The sequence below is a fragment of the Sciurus carolinensis genome, chromosome 7 (assembly GCF_902686445.1).
Source record: "Sciurus carolinensis chromosome 7, mSciCar1.2, whole genome shotgun sequence".
In the NCBI taxonomy this organism is placed as follows: domain Eukaryota; kingdom Metazoa; phylum Chordata; class Mammalia; order Rodentia; family Sciuridae; genus Sciurus; species Sciurus carolinensis.
In genome coordinates this window covers 47,893,487-47,914,272 of record NC_062219.1, presented here as the reverse complement: position 1 = coordinate 47,914,272, position 20,786 = coordinate 47,893,487, and the positions used below count along the sequence as shown (strand labels likewise).

General features: G+C 39.9%; 1 protein-coding gene across 2 annotated transcripts in view; it reads left to right on the top strand.

Moving 5' to 3' along the window:
* Positions 1–13,183: 13,183 nt before the first annotated feature.
* Positions 13,184–20,786, top strand: part of Nt5dc1 (5'-nucleotidase domain containing 1) — a 132,484-nt gene continuing 124,881 nt past the window's right edge. For both annotated transcript variants that reach the window (XM_047559301.1, XM_047559300.1), the window contains exons 1-2: positions 13,184–13,438; positions 20,196–20,287. In XM_047559301.1, coding sequence (XP_047415257.1) covers positions 13,346–13,438; positions 20,196–20,287 — 185 coding nt within the window. In that variant the 5' untranslated portion in view covers positions 13,184–13,345. The remainder of the gene's footprint in view (positions 13,439–20,195; positions 20,288–20,786) is intronic.

Sequence of the window (20,786 nt, the reverse complement as noted above, 5' to 3'; positions counted from 1 at the left end):
CCAGTGCTTCAAGCATGCTAGACTAGCACTCTATCACTGAGTTATACCCCCTGTCCTTCAAACTTTAAATCACCTAAATATTTTAAAAATTCGAATAAAATTTGGAAAAAAAGGAAAGTACGGTCATGGATGTATGAACTATTTCACTGTGCTCACATATTATTGTCTTACTATTATCACCAAAACACTATTCAATCTCCAAAATGACATTATGTATTTTCCACAATCCCTTAGGAATTTCAATCCCTTGATAAGAAGGACTGGCATAAGTGTTTTCATTATTTTTTTATAGATTTTGCCCATATAGGTATAGTATTAAGGATTGACTGAGATTTCTTTGCTTCAAATTTTCCCTACCACTTAGAAAGCCCAGCCCTCAAATAAAGACATTCTCTAGCAGAAAAGAGAGAAGATTCTTGATTTGATGTTCCAGAATGAACTCTAGACTCTTAGAGAAATAATCTTGAATGACGTATTAGTTTGCCATGACTGTCCTAATAAAACACCACAGGCTGGGTGGCATAAATAACAGAAATGCATTTCTCATGGTTCTGGAGATTAGATGTCCAAGATCAAGGAATCAGCAGGTTTTGTGTCTTCCAAGGCCTGTCTTGGTTTGCACATGGCACCTTCTCATACATCCTTACCTATTTCCTTTTCATCTCACTGTGTCTTCACCTAGTCTTTCCTTTGCATCCTTTATGTGTCCAAATTTTCTGTCATAAGGATATCAGTCATAATGGCGTCAGCCCACTTTAAGTCCTCATTTTTAACTCAACCACCTCTATAAGGGCCCTGTCTCCAAATATAATCTTATCTGAGGTAGAAAGGGTTATGATTTCAACATGAATTTTGAAGGGACACAGTTCAGCCTATGACAAACACTAGGCACATTTAATTTTTCATGTTCTGAACTTCCGAAAGAAAAAAAATCAATCTGATAGAGCACTAATCTCCAGAATCTATAAAGAACTCAAAAAAATCTATACCAAGAATGCAAATAACCCAATCGACAAATGGGCTAAGGAAATGAACAAACACACAGAAGAAGATCTACAAGCAATCAACAAACATATGGAAAAATGTTCAACATCTCTAGTAATAAGAGAAATGCAAATCAAAACCACCCTAAGATTCCATCTCACCCCAATTAGAATGGCGATTATCAAGAATACAAGTAACAACAGGTGTTGGCGAGGATGTGGGGAGAAAGGTACACTCACACATTGCTGGTGGGGCTGCAAATTAGTGCAGCCACTCTGGAAAGTAGTGTGGAGATTCCTCAGAAAACTTGGAATGGAACCACCATTTGACCCAGCTATCCCACTCCTTGGCCTATACCCAAAGGACTTAAAATCAGCAAACTACAGAGAAACAGCCACATCAATGTTCGTAGCTGCTCAGTTCACAATAGCCAGATTGTGGAACCAACCTAGATGTCCTTCAATTGATGAATGGATAAAGAAACTGTGGTATATATATCCAATGGAATATTACTCAGCCATAAAGAATGATAAAATTATGGCATTTGCAGGCAAATGGATGAAACTGGAGAATATCATGCTAAGTGAGAAAAACCAATCTCAAAAAACAAAAGGACGAATGATCTCGTTGATAAGTGGATGATGACACATAATGGGGGGTGGGAGGGGTTAGTGTTAGGGTTAGAGTTAGGGTTAGGGAGGGGGGCAAGAATGGAGGAAGGACTGTATAGAGGGAAAAGAGGGGTGGGAGGGGTGGGGGGAAGGGGAAAATAACAGAATGAATCAAACAACTTCACCCTATGTAAATTTATGATTACACAAATGGTATACCTTTACTCCATGTACAAACAGAGAAACAACATGTATTCCATTTGTTTACAATAAAAAAATTTTTTTAAATCAATCTGAAATAATTCAGAAAAAAATTCATCTCAAAGTAGGTATTAGTATTAGTATTTTTAAAGTATTAGTTTGTCCCATGGAATATTTGGGACATTCGAATTTAATTGGGTGTTAAATTGGAAAATAGGATAGAAAACATGACAATACCCATTTTTGGTCCCACACTCTGTCCTATTTTATGGCCTTATCCCCTGCATGGGAAACAAGAAAAACCTCCATATGAGCTTGGGATCCAAAAGCAGAGAATTATTCTTGATTCACATTTGGAATTCTGAGAGAAAACAGCTTTCCACAGAGTCCTGTAACATAGGGACAGTGACTGGAAGCAGAACAGTGGGCCACATCTACACAGAGTGTGGGCCTGCGATAGCCACCCGCCTTCCACTCACCATAGCATAGACTTTTTTCCTGTGTAGTTCCAAAACTGAAGATTTTCTGTGGCTATGCAAGAAAGCTGCTGGGTTAACTGGGCAAGGAGTGGCAAACCTGAGATGGTCTCAGGTTTTGGGTTAAAATTAGACATTTTCTGACAACACTATAACAAGAGGAGTTTAAGATTGTATGCAGTAGGGATGGTTACTGATGTTGCCAGTGTGGCCAAAGGCAACCAAACACAGCCAGACAGGTCTGTTTAAGGGAAAGCCGTGTATATGAATGTCGTTGATCAAGGACCAAAAACTTCTCTCCAGATACTTTGATAATATATTACTAACCCTTCTGCAATTTAGAAGCTCAACAACCCTGAAAGGAGAAGTCAAAATCAAAGGGAAGTACTGTGAAGTTCTGTCAATCAAAGAGACTCAGAATTTAAATTGGAGCTAGCTGAGTTTACCTTGAGTTTATCCACATTTTACTCCAATTGCTTAGTAAATCAAAACTCTACATCATATACTGTTATCTGAACCTACTTTGAAAACTTAACATTTGCCCTAATAAAATTTCAACCCATTGCATCATCATTTGAGATATTTTTGAATCACAATTCTTCTGTTAAATGTTTTAGCTTTCTCTCCAAGAGAAACTCATTTATTATGTTAAATATTTTGTTCTTTCTCCAAGCACTATCTATGTAAGAAGTTTTCTACCAAAGAATTTCATCCCATCACATCCTCCTATCATCAAAAATAAATACGCCTACAAGAAACACAGTAAAATTCCTAGGGAGGCTTCTTTTCTTGGGTCAAGAGCAGAACTATATACCAGATAATGAAATATTTTTACTAAGAAGTTTAAAAATCTAAACATTACAAAAGAAAACAAATGGAAAATGTTCCTAATGCATAAATACTGCCATCTAATGGCTTAATATAGTATTACAAATAAGTTTTTGGTTCTACCTTACTCAATGGCTAATATTTTTAAATGCAATACGGATTAATTTTTAGGCATTTGTATATTTTCTCATGTTTTCAAAATACTAAAAAAACTTTATTGTTATATTTTCAAAAAATTATATGACCCAGAGAAGATATGTAGAATTGCATAGATTACATAAAAGTTGAACATTCTGGTTTTCAAGATGGCAGACTAGAGGGTGGCTGCATTTCATGTTGCTCCAGGACGCAAGATTCAAAAGAGGAGAGAGTGACAGACTTGGGGCCAACTCAAAGCCGCTGGGTGAGTCTCTCCCGTTGGGGAGGTGTCCCGGATGGGGCGGTAGCCCCGGAATGCAGGGAAGTAGAGTTTTTTTGTGAAGTAGAGTTGCCCGGTGAGATGCCCCTCCCCCGCTGGAGCAGTAAACACGGACAACTGGGATCATCGTAGAGGAGGCGGCTCAGCACAGCGCTGGGACTCGGAGCAACCACTGGGGCTCTGGGCGGCTGCCTGAGGAGGAGCTGCGTGGCGAGCTGTTTGGACTCAGAGCGATCGCTCCTGAACACCTGGGCCTGCCCGGAGGAAGAGGAGAAGCACGGCGGGTCGCTTGGTCTAGGAGTGACTGCATCAGAGCTACAGGCGGTTGCCAGAGGAGGAGCTGCGCGATGAGCTGTTTAGACTCAGAATGACCGCTTCTGAACACTGGGGGGCTGCCCGGAGGAAGAGGAGGAGCGTGGCGGGTTGCTTGGTCTAGGAGTGACTACATCAGAGCTCCAGGTGGCTGCTCAGAAGAGGAGGCGAGTGGTGAGTTGTTTGGACTCAAAGCGACTGCTCCTGAACACCGGTGGCCTGCCTGGAGGAGGAGCGCGGTGGGTCACTTGGTCTCAGAGCGACCACTCTTGAACACCCACCCAGGGGCTACCCCAAGGAGGAGGAGGAACAGGGCGGGTCACTTGGACTCAGAGTGACTGCCTAGGGCTATGGGCGGTTGGCAGGAGGAGGAGACGCGAAGTGAGTTGCTTGGACTCTTAGTGACTGCGTCGGAACACTGGGCGGCTGTCTGGAGGAAGAGGCGTGTGGCAGGCCTCTGGGTCTCAGAGCTATTGTACGGGGCTCCAGGTGGCGGCTCAGAGGAGGGGCCGCATAGCCAGGCGATTAGGTGCAGAGCAGGGTCCCAGGACCTAGGCAGCTTCTTGGTGGAGGAGCCGCACAGAGACACGCCTAGGGGCGGAGCGAAGTTTCCAGGACTGCGGGCAAATTCTCTGAGGAGAGACAGCCTAAGGAGACTCGTCTGTGAAGGATGAGGCTCCCAGGCCCAGGAGGTAGGTCCGGGCCCCTGGGAACGTTGCAGAGGAAGGCAGCCCAGCCCAGGCGGTAGTTGTAGATTGAGGGGAACCTCTAGGAGGGGAACTGACCAGCAAGACCTCCCCACCGGGTGAGTCTTCCCTGCCGGGTGAGGTTTTCCCACAGGGACGGTAAAACCAGAGACACAAGCACAAACAGGCCTTGCCTCAGCCCGCAGCCTAGTTCCCCGTTGGATGACCATTGGTCAACAAGTGGAGGCACCTCTGCCTACTAGCAGGGAATATACCCCACCTGAGGGTCACCACCCCTAGAGAGGCAGCTTCCTTGGGGAGCTCCGCATTATCAACTTCCTCCAAGACTTCAGGCTACTGAAGGATAAGAAGGGATATACTAGCAATCTTCAGGGACATTATAAGTCAATAGAGGAAATCTGCAATATCTTCATGATCCACTGATTCCTGAACAATATGAGAAAACAAGGGAAGAAAATGCCCTAAACAAATCTAGATGTTACATCAATAAAATCCAACGACAGCATGGCAGAAGAAATGACAGAAAGGGAGTTCAGAATGTACATAATTAAAATGATCAGGGAAGCAAACGATGAGATGAAAGAGCAAATGCAGGAAGCAAAAGATCATTTCAATAAAGAGTTAGAGATATTGAAAAAAAACCAAACAGAAATCCTTGAAATGAAGGAAACAATAAACCAAATTAAGAACTCCATAGAAAGCATAACCAATAGGATAGAACACCTGGAAGACAGAACTTCAGATATTGAAGACAAAATATTTAACCTTGAAAACAAAGTTGAACAAACAGAGAAGATGGTAAGAAATCATGAACAGAATCTACAAGAACTATGGGATATCATGAAAAGGCCAAATTTGAGAATTATTGGGATTGAGGAAGGCTTAGAGAAACAAACCAAAGGAATGAACAATCTATTCAATAAAATAATATCAGAAAATTTCCCAAATCTGAAGAATGAAATGGAAAATCAAGTTCAAGAGGCTTACAGGACTCCAAATACACAAAATTACAACAGACCCCACACCAAGGCACATTATAATGCAAATACCTAACATACAAAATAAAGACAGAATTTTAAAGGCTGTGAGAGAAAAGAACCAAATTACATTCAGGGGGAAACCAATACGGATATCAGCAGATTTTTCAATCCAGACCCTAAAAGCTAGAAGGGCCTGGAACAACATTTTTCAAGCTCTGAAAGAAAATGGATGCCAACCAAGAATCTTATACCCAGCAAAATTAACCTTCAAATTTGACGATGAAATAAAATCATTCCATGATAAACAAAAGCTAAAAGAATTTACAAAAAGAAAACCAGCATTACAGAACATTCTCAGCAAAATATTCCCTGAGGAAGAGATAAAAAACAAAGAAGCAAATCAGCAAAGGGAGGAATTATCCTAAAGGAACTGTCAAATAAAGGAGGAACCAAGTTGTGTCAAAAAATAAATAAATAAATAAAATTTAAAAAATGAACCAAATGACCGGGAATACAAATCATATCTCAATAATAACCCTGAATGTTAATGGCCTGAATTCATCAATCAAAAGACATAGACTGGCAGATTGGATTAAAAAGAAAGATCCAAAAATATGTTGCCTACAAGAGACTCACCTCATAAAAAGAGATACCCATAGACTATAGGTGAAAGGATGGGAAAAAACATACCAGGCACATGGACTCAGCAAAAAAGCTGGAGTATCCATCCTCATTTCAGATAATGTGGACTTCAAAGTTAGTCGGAAGGGACAAAGAAGGACATTTCATACTGCTTAAGGGAAGCATAAATCAGCAAGATATAACAATCATAAACATCTATGCCCCAAACAGTGGCTCATCTATGTATGTTAAACAAATCATTCTCAATTTTAGAAAGCAAATAGACCACAACACAATAATACTAGGTGATTTTAACACGCCTCTCTCACCACTGGACAGATCTTCCAAACAAAAATTGAACAAAGAAACCACAGATCTCAATAACACAATCAATAATTTAGACTTAACAGACATTTATAGAACATACCATCCAACCAAGAGTGAATACACTTTCTTCTCAGCAGCACATGGATCCGTCTCTAAAATAGACCATATATTATGCCACAAAGCTAATGTCAGCAAATACAAGAAGATAGAGACACTACCTTGTATTCTATCAGATCATAATGGATTGAAGTTAGAAATAAATGAAAGAGTAAAAAACAGAAACTACTCCAACACCTGGAGATTGAACAATATGCTATTATATGATGAATGGATAACAGAAGATATTAGGAAGGAAATTAACAAATTCTTAGAGGTAAATGAGAACAAAGAAACATCGTATCAAAATCTCTGGGACACTATGAAAGCAGTACTTAGAGGAAAATTTATTTCATGGAGCGCATTTAATAAAAGAAGTAAAACTCAACAAATAAATGACCTAACACTAGGTGTTAGAAAAAGAACAGACCAACACCAAAAGTAGTAGAAGACAGGAAATAGTTAAACTCAGAGCTGAAATCAATGAAACTGAAACAAAAGAAACAATACAAAAAATTGACAAAATAAATAGTTGGTTCTTCGAAAAAATAAACAAAATTGATAAACCTTTAGTCACACTAACAAAGAGAAGATGAGAGAAAACCCAAATTACTAAAATTCGGAATGAACAAGGAAATATCACAACAGACACGATTGAAATACAAAACATAATTAGAAGCTATTTTGAAAATCTATACTCCAACAAAATAGAAAATTTCTAAGACATCAACAAGTTTCTAGAGACATATGAATTGCCTAAACTGAACGAGGAGGACATACACAATTTAAATAGACCAATTTCAAGTAATGAAATAGAAGAAGTCATCAAAAGCCTACCAACAAAGAAAAGTCCAGGACCAGATGGGTTCTCAGCCGAGTTCTACAAAACCTTTAAAGAAGAGTTCATTCCAATACTTCTCAAAGTATTCCATAAAATAGAAGAGGAGGGAACCCTCCCAAACTCATTCTATGAAGTCAATATTACCCTGATACCTAAACCAGACAGAGACACATCGAGGAAAGAAAATTTCAGACCAATATCCTTAATGAACATCGACACAAAAATTCTCAACAAAATTTTAGCAAATCCCATCCAAAAACATATTAAAAAGATAGTGCACCATGATCAAGTGGGTTTCATCCCAGGGATGCAAGGTTGGTTCAACATCAGGAAATCAATAAATGTCATTCACCATATCAATAGACTTAAAGTCAAGAATCACATGATTATTTCGATAGATGCAGAAAAAGCATTTGATAAAATACAGCACCCCTTCATGCTCAAAACACTAGAAAAAATAGGGATAGTGGGAACATTCCTTAACATTGTAAATGCCATCTATGCTAAGCCCATGGCTAATATCATTCTAAATGGTGAAAAACTGAAAGCATTCCCCCTAAAAACTGGAACAAGGCAGGGATGCCCTCTTTCACCACTTCTTTTCAATATCGTCCTTGAAATTCTAGCCAGAGCAATTAGACAGACCAAAGAAATTAAAGGGATATGAATAGGAAAAGAACTCAAACTATCCCTATTTGCTGATGATATGATTATATACTTAGAGGAACCAGGAAATTCCACCAGAAAACTTTTAGAACTCATAAGTGAATTCAGTAAAGTAGCGGGATATAAGATCAATGCACATAAATCTAAGGCATTTTTATACATAAGTGATGAATCTTCAGAAAGAGAAATTAGGAAAACTACCCCATTCACAATAGCATCGAAAAAAATAAAATACTTGGGAATCAATCTCACAAAAGAGGTGAAAGACCTATACAATGAGAACTACAGAACACTAAAGAAAGAAATTAAAGAAAACCTTAGACGATGGAAAGATCTCCCATGTTCTTGGATAGGAAGAATTAATATTGTCAAAATGGCCATACTACCAAAAGTGCTATACAGATTCAATGCAATTCCAATTAAAATCCCAATGATGTACCTTGCAGAAATAGAGCAAGCAATTATGAAATTCATCTGAAAGAATAAAAAACCCAGAATAGCTAAAGCAATCCTTGGCAGAAAGAGTGAAGCAGGGGGTATCGCAATACCAGATCTTCAACTGTACTACAAAGCAACAGTAACAAAAACGGCATGGTATTGGTACCAAAATAGAAAGGTGGATCAATGGTACAGAATAGAGGACACGGACACAAACCCAAATAAATACAATTTTCTCATACTAGACAAAGGGGCCAAAAATATGCAATGGAGAAAAGATAGCCTCTTCAACAAATGGTGCTGGGAGAATTGGAAATCCATATGCAACAGAATGAAACTATACCCATATCTCTCACCATGCACGAAACTAAACTCAAAATGGATTAAGGACCTCAGAATCAGACCAGAGACCCTGCAGATTATAGAAGAAAAAGTAGGTCCAGAGCTTGAACATGTCGACTTAGGACCAGACTTCCTCAATAGGACTCCCATAGCACAAGAAATAAAAGCTAAAATCAATAACTGGGATAAATTCAAACTAAAAAGCTTTCTCTCAGCAAAGGAAACTATCAGCAATGCGAAGAGAGAGCCTACAGAGTGGGAGAAAATCTTTGCCACTCATACTTCAGATAGAGCACTAATCTCCAGAATCTATAAAGAACTCAAAAAACTCTACACCAAGAATGCAAATAATCCAATCGACAAATGGGCTAAGGAAATGAATAGACAATTCACAGAAGAAGATGTACAAGCAATCAACAAACATATGGAAAAATGTTCAACATCTCTAGTAATAAGAGAAATGCAAATCAAAACCACCCTAAGATTCCATCTCACCCCAATTAGAATGGTGATTATCAAGAATACAAGCAACAACAGGTGTTGGCAAGGATGTGAGGAGAAAGGTACACTCACACATTGCTGGTGGGGCTGCAAATTAGTGCAGCCACTCTGGAAAGTAGTGTGGAGATTCCTCAGAAAACTTGGAATGGAACCACCATTTGACCCAGCTATCCCACTCCTTGGCCTATACCCAAAGGACTTAAAATCAGCAAACTACAGAGAAACAGCCACATCAATGTTCGTAGCTGCTCAGTTCACAATAGCCAGATTGTGGAACCAACCTAGATGTCCTTCAATTGATGAATGGATAAAGAAACTGTGGTATATATATCCAATGGAATATTAGCCATAAAGAATGATAAAATTATGGCATTTGCAGGCAAATGGATGAAACTGGAGAATATCATGCTAAGTGAGATAAGCCAATCTCAAAAAACAAAAGGACGAATGATCTCGCTGATAAGTGGATGATGACACATAATGGGGGGTGGGAGGGGTTAGTGTTAGGGTTAGAGTTAGGGTTAGGGAGCGGGGCAAGAATGGAGGAAGGAAGGACTGTATAGAGGGAAAAAAGGGGTGGGAGGGGTGGTGGGAAGGGGAAAAATAACAGAATGAATCAAACAACATTACCCTATGTAAATTTATGATTACACAAATGGTATGCCTTTACACCATGTAGAAACAGAAAAAAAAAAGTTGAACATTCCATTGTTTAATTTGGAGTACTAAGAAAAGCACATATTAAACCAGTGAAAAAGAGGTCATCCTCCGCTCTTCCAAAAAACAGTTTGGAAAGTAATGTTTGCAGTGCAGACATTAAAATACAGTATTTTAAATACACTAAAGGTCATTGAGTGAATTATTTGGAATCTAAAACTTAAGCTAAATGCTCACACAGTTGTTAGGTAAACAATGAATAATAAATTAAGTAAAAGTCATACCTATGGTTAAAGTTGCTAACTTAGAGTAATATCTTATTAAAAGATCAGTTGCCATGATGAAATTCAATTCTAGAAAGTCAATGAAATTATAACATCCTATTTCTGAGCTTTTCTAAATTGTAGCTATTGTTATAAAACTCAGTAAATGGAATACTTTTTAAAAAAACACTAATACTGCACAATATGGTATTACTATTAAGCATAGGTGAAAGTACCCAAATTAAAAATTAATATTATGAATTAAGTGAAAGTATGCAAATTTAAAAAGTCAACAAATAACATTAACATCCTTTAGGGACCTTTTCAATGGCAAACACTATTTGCTGCTTTTAACGAAACAACAACAGTTAGTGTCAAATCTCATTGTTGACTGAGTCTAGTCAGTCTACCTAAACAAAACTATCACAAGATGGATAGTTTTGAACACCAAATAATTATTTTCTCACAATTTTGGAGACTGGAAGTGGAAGGTCAAGGCATCATCAGGATTGGTTTCTAGTGAGGCCTCTCTCCTTGGTTTGTAGACAGCTACCTTTCCACTGCGTTCTCACAGGAAAGAATGTTTTCTTCTACCCTTCTGATATCTGGCAATTCTTCCTCCATTTGCAGGATGCTAATCCTATCTGATTAGGGCCCCACCCTTGTGACCTTATTTAACCTAATTATCTCCTTTAAAGACCCTGTCTCCAAATAAAGTCACATTGGGGGATGGGGCTTCAACATATGAATTGGTGGGAATATAGGTCACTCTTGTGTGGATAAATTCAACATATCACTCCAAAAAACAAATTAATTTTTATCTTCTAAGTAGAATATTGAACTTCTAGTTGATAACAAAAATGCTGTGGTGTTTTATAAAAGGGTGTTAAAAGTTTGAAAAGGGAAAAGGAAATATATTTATTTGAAAATAAGCCTAATGAAGCTAAGTGAATGCTTGTATATAAGCTCAGGGTTCCGTAGGGAATGGGGGAGGAGAAACATGTTCTTAAAAATGTTTAGACTGACATATGAGCTAGTGGACAAGAAAAGGTAAGTGAGGCTGAAAGAGGTGTACAATCCTCCAGAATGATCTGATCATATAATTTGCAAAATTCTCCCTTTAAGTATAAATGATGTTGATTCTAGCACATGGATTCTTTGGGTGGACATTATGAATATAAGAAATATAACAACTGTTATTCAGCAAATAGGTATGACTGTGATGAACACAGTCTAAGAGCTAACACCAGTTCCAGGACCACCTGGTTACACACTGAGGGGCCTTTTCTTGAAGAGTGTCCCATGTTCCCTCCCCAGCTCCAAAGAATTTCCTGTCCCCAGTTTAGCATACTGTGGAGATGGGGGTGTCATAAAGTGAAGTTTTTGCTAAGCCATCAAGAAACAAAATTTTATACTCTTCCTTCTGGCAATGAGCACACTAGTACATTATCTTACAAACAGAATCTCTAAAGTGCGTATTCCTATAATATAATAAGATATCCACCAAGGAGACTTGTGCCCTTCAATGCATAACCTATCTAGAAGTCTGATTGGGTATACACTTCATTGCAGAGGGAAAAGAGGAATGTGAAGGTCAGTGCTCCAAGTCCAAGAGACTCGAGAAAAGGAAAATGGGTGGAATCTATGAAACTATCCAGCTTTTTGGTTCAGACAGTAAAGTGGTTGTTGAGCTCTTATCAGAAAACAGCTCAGTCTTCTTGAGGACTCTTTTCCTATTCCTGTTCCAGGGAGTTTCAGGTTGCTTTTGAGAATTAAGACAATCAAATGAGTCCACTAGGCATTATAACCATTCTACCCAATTGCACTGCTTATTGCACTAAATTAGTCCATTAACTGATCTATTAGCCTCCCAAAGTGAGTATTTTGAGGGTTAAATATGATTCACAATTATATTTTCATTATGTCATGACTATTGATTTTTCCCATTGGATTAAGCGTCCCTTTAAATTTAAAATTAGAAGCAGTATAAAGATAATAGGTTGGTATTTTCTCTTTTAAATTAAGAGATGTATAGTACAAATCTTAATGCCTAGTCCTTTACATGAAAGGATTTTCTGAGATAATCAAATGTCCTAAGGCATCCACTGTACATAATGAATTAACTCTTCTCTACCTGCAAAATACTGGCTGTATACAGTACTGGAAGGAGTTGAGCAAAATGTCATTCAAATCATTTTGTGCTCTCTAAGCCTTAAGACCTTGCTTAAAAATAAGTCTCTCTTTTGTAACGTGTTCTCTATACTTATATGAAGTTTCTGATGTCCTTTCATAGAATTCATTATGATAAAAAATAGGTTCATCAAATAACAACCAATAATTAAAATAAATTAAAATAATTAACTAATGTCATTTTCCAAAGTGGTACTGGACTATGTATTTATTTTGTAACGTACCCAGGGGGGAAAATGGTAAAAGGTGTTCATTTTATTACTTAGGGAATTGTAGAATATAAAGCTTTTGATTCAACCCACCAGCAGAGATCAAGTAGGTAAAAACTGTAGGATAACTGGATCACAGGACTATTAGTGGATAAAAATTTCTCCACCATTTTACACCGTTCGGCACAAAAGAATAAAGTGTCAGGTTTAGCTAGAATCTGCTGGTGTCCGCAGCACCTTGAAGATGAAAGGGAGTTCCGAATAATCCTGCGGTAACCTTTAAAAGGTTAACGTGTCAACAGGTTCTTGGCTGCGCCCCTCAACTCCTGCAGTAGTGGCTCCGCTCCAGGTCTCCTCCGGCCTGGAGGCCTTGCGGGCCAGGAACCACGCGGCTTGAGCCAGCTTGCAGGTGTCAGAAGGGCTGGCAGCGCGCTCCCGTGCCGGCTGGCCACTAGACGCCGGTCGCACGAGGGGCGGGGAGAAGCGTGTCCGGGGGCGGCGCTCCAGGACTCGGGAAGCCAGAGGCCGCGGCGCGGTTCCCGGGGCAGCCCCGCCTCGCTTCCCCTCGCTCCGCCCCGCCCCGGCGTGTCCGGCCGGGTCCTGTCCCGCAGCGTCTCGCCCGCGCGCTCCTCGCACCCTGCCAGGCCGAGGCGCTCGCCGGTGCTTCCCGCGCAGCCATGGCTCAGCACTTCTCCCTGGCCGCCTGCGACGTGGTCGGCTTCGACCTGGACCACACTCTGTGTCGCTACAACCTGCCCGAGAGCGCCCCGGTGAGTGGCGCGGGCTGCCTGGAGCGCACGGCGCGCAGCCTCCATGGCGGCTGGGGCTGGACCTCCCTCCCGCCGCCGTGGGCCCGCCGCCGTGGGCCTGCCGCCGCCCGCCGTGGCGCAGAGCTCCGCCCCCGGCGCGAGACCGGGCGGAAGTGTGCGTTCCAGCTCCCCGCCCACCGTGGGGACCCGCTGGTTTGCCCGGCCGTTAGTGGAGTTAGAGAGGGGTATGGAAGAGAAGGGGAGGAGAGGCAAATTCTGCAAGATCTGACTGGGGAAACGGTTTCCAGAGCGAGCAGGGGAGGGGCCCAGGAGACTTGAGGTCTTTACGGATCCCTGGCCTTGGAACTTCTTTGCGAGTCCTGGGGACCAGCAGGCTGGGCGTGGGCACCTGGGCTGGGAATTTGATTGTCGGTGGCTGCATTTTCCTTTTGCTTGTGCATGCGACCCCCTATCAGAGTTTAAGCATAAGTCTGGGAGAAATTGTATAGTGAATTAGGACACTGGGCCGAAAAAAGACTTTCGCCCTAATTTTGCCTTTATTACGAGAATATAACAAGCATTTATTGCGCACCAGCGCTGTGCCCGCACGCACTTTGAATAAATTGTAATACCAACGTCTTGCGAGGTTTGAGTCCTCACTTGCCCAGGCGGAAAGGGGAAGTGAAGAGTCTGGCCTGTACCCTGGTATTATTAATTGCCCTCCCTCAGCGATTCCTTTGGCTTTATTGGAAATTAATTTGAAAAATTAATAGGATTTTGTAGCTCACAGTGGACCTCTTAGACTACCTAACTTAGGATACCAACTCCACCGTGAGTAGCTGTATGACTTGGGGCAAGTTACTTAAGTTACTCCACGATCCTTCTCAGTTGTTTCATCTATACAATGGGGCTAATACTTGGGTTTACCTCAGAAGATTTTCGCCAGGATTAAGTGGGCAATTCATGTGTAATGCGTAGAGCAGTCCCTAGAAAAAACAAGTGTTTTCTTTTATAATTACCACTCAAACTATGTGGAAATCCCACCATTTATGGGTAGGATTCCAAGTCACTGGTGCAGACAGCCAGAGCTGCTTATTATAGGCATGTCACAGCCTCAGTAAGGTACTTCAAGGTCAAAAACCAGTGTCTACCTGAATTATTCTTGTGTTTTCTACGTACAGATGCTTTAAAAAGTATACTTTTCAAAACTGTTCCTGTGCTTTTCTGCTTTCCTATTATACATACTTGGTTTCTTTAGTCATATTGACAGAAGTCTTTTCTTTACCTCCTGGTTCTTTGGGCACTTATTCCCTTAGGTCTTTGATTCATATTTTCCCTCTCTCTGTGCCTTTGAAATTCCTGGTTATATTCACATTTCTACATTTCCTCCTCTGTATTCACCTTCATTTTCAGGGAATGTTGTTAAATCACTGTCATGTTATAAGCCAATTTTGTGCATGCGTGAGCATAAAATTTCAGATAAGAATTTTTTACTGTACTACAAGATATCCTTTACTGCAAGCCTTGAATATAAGTGATGTTTAATGGTTGAAAACAGTAACCTACTGAGTTTCAGATCATGTTTGGTGTTTAAATCTTTTATTAAAGTCCCACACTGTGCCAAGCACCACCAGAGAAACTAAGGTAAACTACAGGCAGGCCTTCAGTGCCAGATAGGCGGAAACCGCTAGTAATAGGCCAAAGATGGTAAAAAGTTACAGGCCCTATGATGATCTTACCATAGTTCTGCCTCCAGTTTTCTGTAGAACCCAACTTCCCATAGCACTTACCACAGAATTTTAACATTTCCTGTTTACCTGTCAGGTCTTCCACTGGTGCCTTGAGTGGTGCTTCCTCCAGGTCAGACTGTATGACAGTTTAGTGACAGATTACTGTGTGTCCTGTGTGCGAACTTTGTGCTGGACATACTTGGCCCAACCAATAATTGTGGAAGGATCAAGTAAATAATAAGCATTCTTATAAGTAGTTATGACAGAGCCACTATTTTAACAAGCATTTTGCTTATGTGAACTGATTTAGTCTTTCCAATGTCCCTGGAGATAGGCATTATTGCCACAGTCAGTATATATAGAGTTGAGAACCACAGGCACAGAAAGGTTAAGGATCTTTCCAGAGTTCCCTAGGAAGGTAGTCCGGCTGTGAGTTTTCTCCTCTCACCAGCATGCTCTGCTGTTTCTGGTACTGCAAAGCAGCGGGGAGGCTCAGAGTAGGGTCCCCATAGTGGAGTTGGAGTTGGCATGTGAGGAGGTGGAAAGGAGTACTTCAGGTAGAGGAAATAGGACAAAGGCAAAGACCTAGAGAGGAGCAATGGCATGCATTGCTAGGTGCTGTTTAACAGGTGAGAGTTGGAGAAGTCAGCACTGGTCTGGTCATAGGGAGCTGCAGAGCCTCTCCCTGCAGTCTTCTAGGTGTTTAGTAAGTGCAGAGTGTTGTGTAAGTGCAGATCTGAGTGTATCCCCTTACCTGGGGCCTCAGGAAAGGCATCCCAGGAGAAACAATGGATGACAGACACTGCTACCCTGGATTTGCGCACAGAGGTCTGATACTAAACAGTTCAACAAAATGTATGAATGGGAGAGGGAAGTCTCAGGAAGCCAGTAGAGTGTGTGCTTCTTCTGAAGGAGCACACTTGACTCCTGCCAGTATTAACCAAGAGGGGCTTAGTCTTGCCATATCTTCTAATTTTTTTTTTTTAATGTTTTGGGGCAAGTTAGGAATTTGAACTTGTTTGAGAAGTCTTTCAGTGTTTAAGTGTTACCCTTTTTTCCACAGCATTGCAGAGTTGCCAGATTTAGCAAAGAAAAATATAGGATGCCCAGTTAATTTCAAATTACAAAAACATTTGAATTTATCTATGTCCCAAATATTTATTGGGATGTTCTTATTTGAGGAAACTGTTTGCTGTTCATCTGAAAATCAGATTTACCTAGTTATTCTTTTTTTACTTGGCAACCTTAAGTGAGAACCAAACATGATTTGTGGGCTACCTATGGCCCACAAGGCACCAATTTGTACTTACTGTGGCATGTGCATTCTTATTAGTGGTGTGAGACTATGAGGAAGTAATTGGCAACTCAGGCTGTGGGAGGAAGTGATGGAGGGCCTGAGCCACGGAGGCTCTTGAATGACTAACTTGGTCCAGGAACATGCTGCAAGAACCAAGAACCAAGGCTTTCGGACTAGAATAGGGGTTTCAAGGTACAGATTCTTCTGCTTTTCTCAACATTCTCTTTCTCTGCTCCTTACACATTGCTGCATTATCTCCTATTAATGGAAATGTGTCCTCCACAAGGTAGGGAGCACAGCCCTGGATGTCCCTGGTGGCAGCCCTGATGGACATGGCCCCTTTCTCTCAGGAAGGCATCTGACCATGTCTTATACTAATCCCATAAGTGTGAGAAACCCTCTTGCCAGAGACTTCAAGTGCCTTGACCAGAGGCAGGTCTAATGGTATGCAGTAGCTTGCAGGGGAAAACCTGATCAGTGTTCAGGAAGTGTACAGTCAGGTAAACTGTGGGTAACTTGAAACAGGCTATGACAGGAATAGGCAAGTAGTACAAGTCTGAGTGATGTTTTGTTCTCATATTTTTGATCAGCACACAACTGATAATAATAGCAAATACTTAAGTTGGATTTGCCCATATGCCAGGCATTGTGCTAAGCACTTAATGTCTGTTAACCCCACGGCACTAGTTGTGGAAGGCAGGATCATAATGTGTACTTTTTATCATCCATAGTACTTTGTATCTCAGTGTGACTCAATGCATTTTTTAAAAAAATGTGACAGGCATTTTAATGAAAACAATTCTTGATTTGATAGAAATGTGTTTATGCAGTGATAATTATTTCTAGCAGATTGAATTGTTTTGATAACGGAACAGAAAAAAATCTGAATTCAGCATTTCACCAGATTATAGAAATGAAAAAATTCTATCATTCAACAATAAATCAAGATAGTTCATTTCTTCTGTCTTTAAGATTTCAACTGCATATACATCATCAATTCATAAGAACGTGAATGCTTCAGTATAGCAACAAAAAAACTGAAGAGTAAAGAATAAACGTATTTAAAAATGTAGGAGCATCCTGAGTTTATCCCAAATGAAGAATTGATGCTAGCTGGAATTAAATTTCTTCAGCAGCTATTTTTCTTTTTTCTTTGTATGTGTTATCAGTTTTTAACAGTTGAGAGTGGGCCATATTTATTTCTGCTCCATTTTTTTTTTTTTTTTTTTTTTTTTTTTTTGCCAACCTCCTATGTGCTTTCCTTCTCTTTCAGTAAAAACAAATAGAGGAAATGGTTAGAATTTTTAATTTTTTTTGAAAATCAAAATATTCTTGCTGTCCAATAAAAGTTGAGAGAAAAAGGTTAGGGAAGATGGAAGAAACTATGCAAGTCTTTAGCAAGGAATTGAGAATATTCTGTACTTTCAGCTACTTTTTTTTAATATATATTTTGGTACAGGGGGTTGAACCCAGCAGCACTTAACCACTGAGCCAGCCCTTTTTTAAATTTTTTTATTTTGAGACAAGATCTCACTAAGTTATTCAGGTCCTCATTAAGTTGCTGAGACTGGCTTTGAATTTACGATCCTCCTGTCAGCTCCAGAGCCACAGGGATTATAGGCATGCACCACCACGCCTGGCAGTTACTTTTATTTTTACTTTATTTTTTATTGAGGCATTATAATTATACATAATAGTGGGATTTATTGTTACATATTCATAATACACACAGTATGACAGTATAATTTGATCAGCTTCATTCCCCAGTGTCTGCCCTTTCCCTTCCTTCCTCCCTCTCTTTGATCCCTCTCCTCAGCTCTACTGGTCTCTCTTCTGTTTTCATGAGGTCCCTTTTTTATTTTTTTCTTTCTAGCTTCTGCATAGAAAGAATATATGACCCTTGACTTTCTGAGTTTGGCTTATTTCACTCAACAAGATACTCTCAAGTTCTACCTATTTTCCTGCAAATGACATAATGACCTTTATGACTGACTAAAACTCTATTATGTGTGTGTGTATGTGTGTAAAATTTTATTGGTTCTTTTTAGTTATACATACAAGGAGATTGAGGGAGAAGGAGGAATGGGATAAGGGAAGAATAATAGAATGAATCTTACCTAAATTTATTATGTACATATATAAATATGCCACAGTGAACCTCACCATCATGTATATCCATAAGTCACTAATTAAAAAAAAAACCACTATGAGTAAATAGCAGAAAAATCAGTAGAGTAGTGGGAAAGGAAGGAAAAGTACTAGGGACTGAATTAGAGCAATTGAATTCCATGCTTTCATAATTATGTAAAATGAATCCTAAGGTTATGTCTAACTAAAAATACATTTTTAATTTATTTTAAACAATATAGTAAACATCCACAAAATATGTAAGTCAGTGATTTTCAGTCCTCCGTGGGCTTCAGGAATTCTATAGATGCCCTTTCCATCCCTGTAAGAATCCTGAGTGGTTTTAGGAAGCAACCCCGGTGGTTCTGAGTCACCCCCAGGATTGAGAACTGCTGCAATATCATGTTGAAGTGATGCAGGTATTAACAGTTGACTTGGATTAGGGTCACTTTGCACTGGATGGGAGTACTTATTTAGTGATTTTAATTTGCTTTATGACACAGAACAGCCCTATTGGACAGGATCCTTTGCTTTCCCTATCCCCATTTCTTAACACATAAACCCCACCTAAACCCATAACTCCAGCTATGTGCAGGTCCCTCAGTTTCTGTACCTGACTTGCTCTCCATCCTCTCCTGATTCACCCAATTCACTGCTATATCTTCCAGGTAAAGGAGTAAGCATCACCACCTCAAGGAGGCCACTCTTTGCAATTGCACTGTACCCTCTTCTCCCTTGTGCATGACATGCTCTTACCACCTACAGTGGCTTAACATCTGTAGAAGAAGGGCCAGATTGTTCAGCGTGCCCTTTTGGATACTGCTCAGTCAGACCCAGACCACTCTTGTGCCTCAGGTCCAAGTGCATCTGACTCTGGCCTGTAGATACTCTCCTGAGGTACAAGGTAGGACTTATGAGGACCATCATCCACCTTTTGTCCACTTTTTGTTTGGTATACACTGTTCTTTAAAAATTGAGCCAGTTCCTATAAATAAACAATGGGTATTTCAATCAAATGTCTAGGACTTGTTGAGAAATCCGATCCATCAGAAGTTAGCATTTACCATTGTGCTTGCTTCCAAAGGCTTCCTTTGTTCTTCCCCAGTTGTTTTTCTTTTTGTGGAGAAATAAGAGCGATTTCGTGTACCTGGTAGAGGCTCATGACTTCACAATTCTTCCTTTAGATTATCTGCCTGGTTCATTTGTGCATTTCACTTTGAGAGTCCCCTGAGATAGGGCTTTCCCAGCAAGGATGGAAAGGACAGATGTAATGAGAGAGCAAGCAACATGTGTCTTGTCTTGGTGATGTGTTAAGTAAATTGGAAAACTTTGTCAAGACTTGATTATGATCTCCAATCCATTAGAATTTGGGAGTAAGATTAATAATTGCCCTTGGTTTTATAATTGTATACTGATGGTATAAATTTGAACAGGATAGGTGCCTGGGGCTCACAGGGGTTGATAAATTGCTTGTGAAGGGGGATTAAACTGCAAAATTTTATAATTACAGATATTTTCCTCCTACCTGTTCCCATTAACGATTTCATGCAATTTTCATCTGTGAAATTTAGAATGAACAGGGAATTTCATATTTAATCTCTCTTTTTCCTTCCCTTATTTGCAGCTCATTTATAATAGCTTTGCTCAGTTCCTAGTCAAGGAGAAAGGATATGATAAGGAATTGCTCACTGTGACCCCAGAGGATTGGGATTTTTGGTAAGTCCTTTTTTTTTTTTTTTTAATGTCTGCACACTCCCTATGGTTCTTAATTGTTGCTGATAAAATTTTACCAATTTCGCTTCTGTAAAGGTAGGAAGCAAACTGTGAAGTCGAGTCAAAGGACAAAATGCCTTCTACACTAAATTTTGTTTTCTAATGAGCTAAAATATTTTCTACTTTAAACAAGTTAAGACTTGCTTAATTAAATCTGAAAATAAACTAAGAGCTTAGGTGACTAATTCCATAATTTTGTATGGTTTGTTATAATTAAAAGTTTCAAAGGTTATTAAGAAGTAAAATTTGCATCTTTATAGAAAAGTTTGATGTATTATCCTTCAAATAAAAGAACAGTAGAAGAAGAGGAATCATCATGTCTTAAGTGACTTAACTAGAACATTTGATTTTTGGTAATTTGGATGGGCAAACCTGCCTGCCTCTTATTGCCCCCTTCCTTCCTGGTTTAGGATGCTCAGCTTCCCAAAGCTTCCTGTCTTTT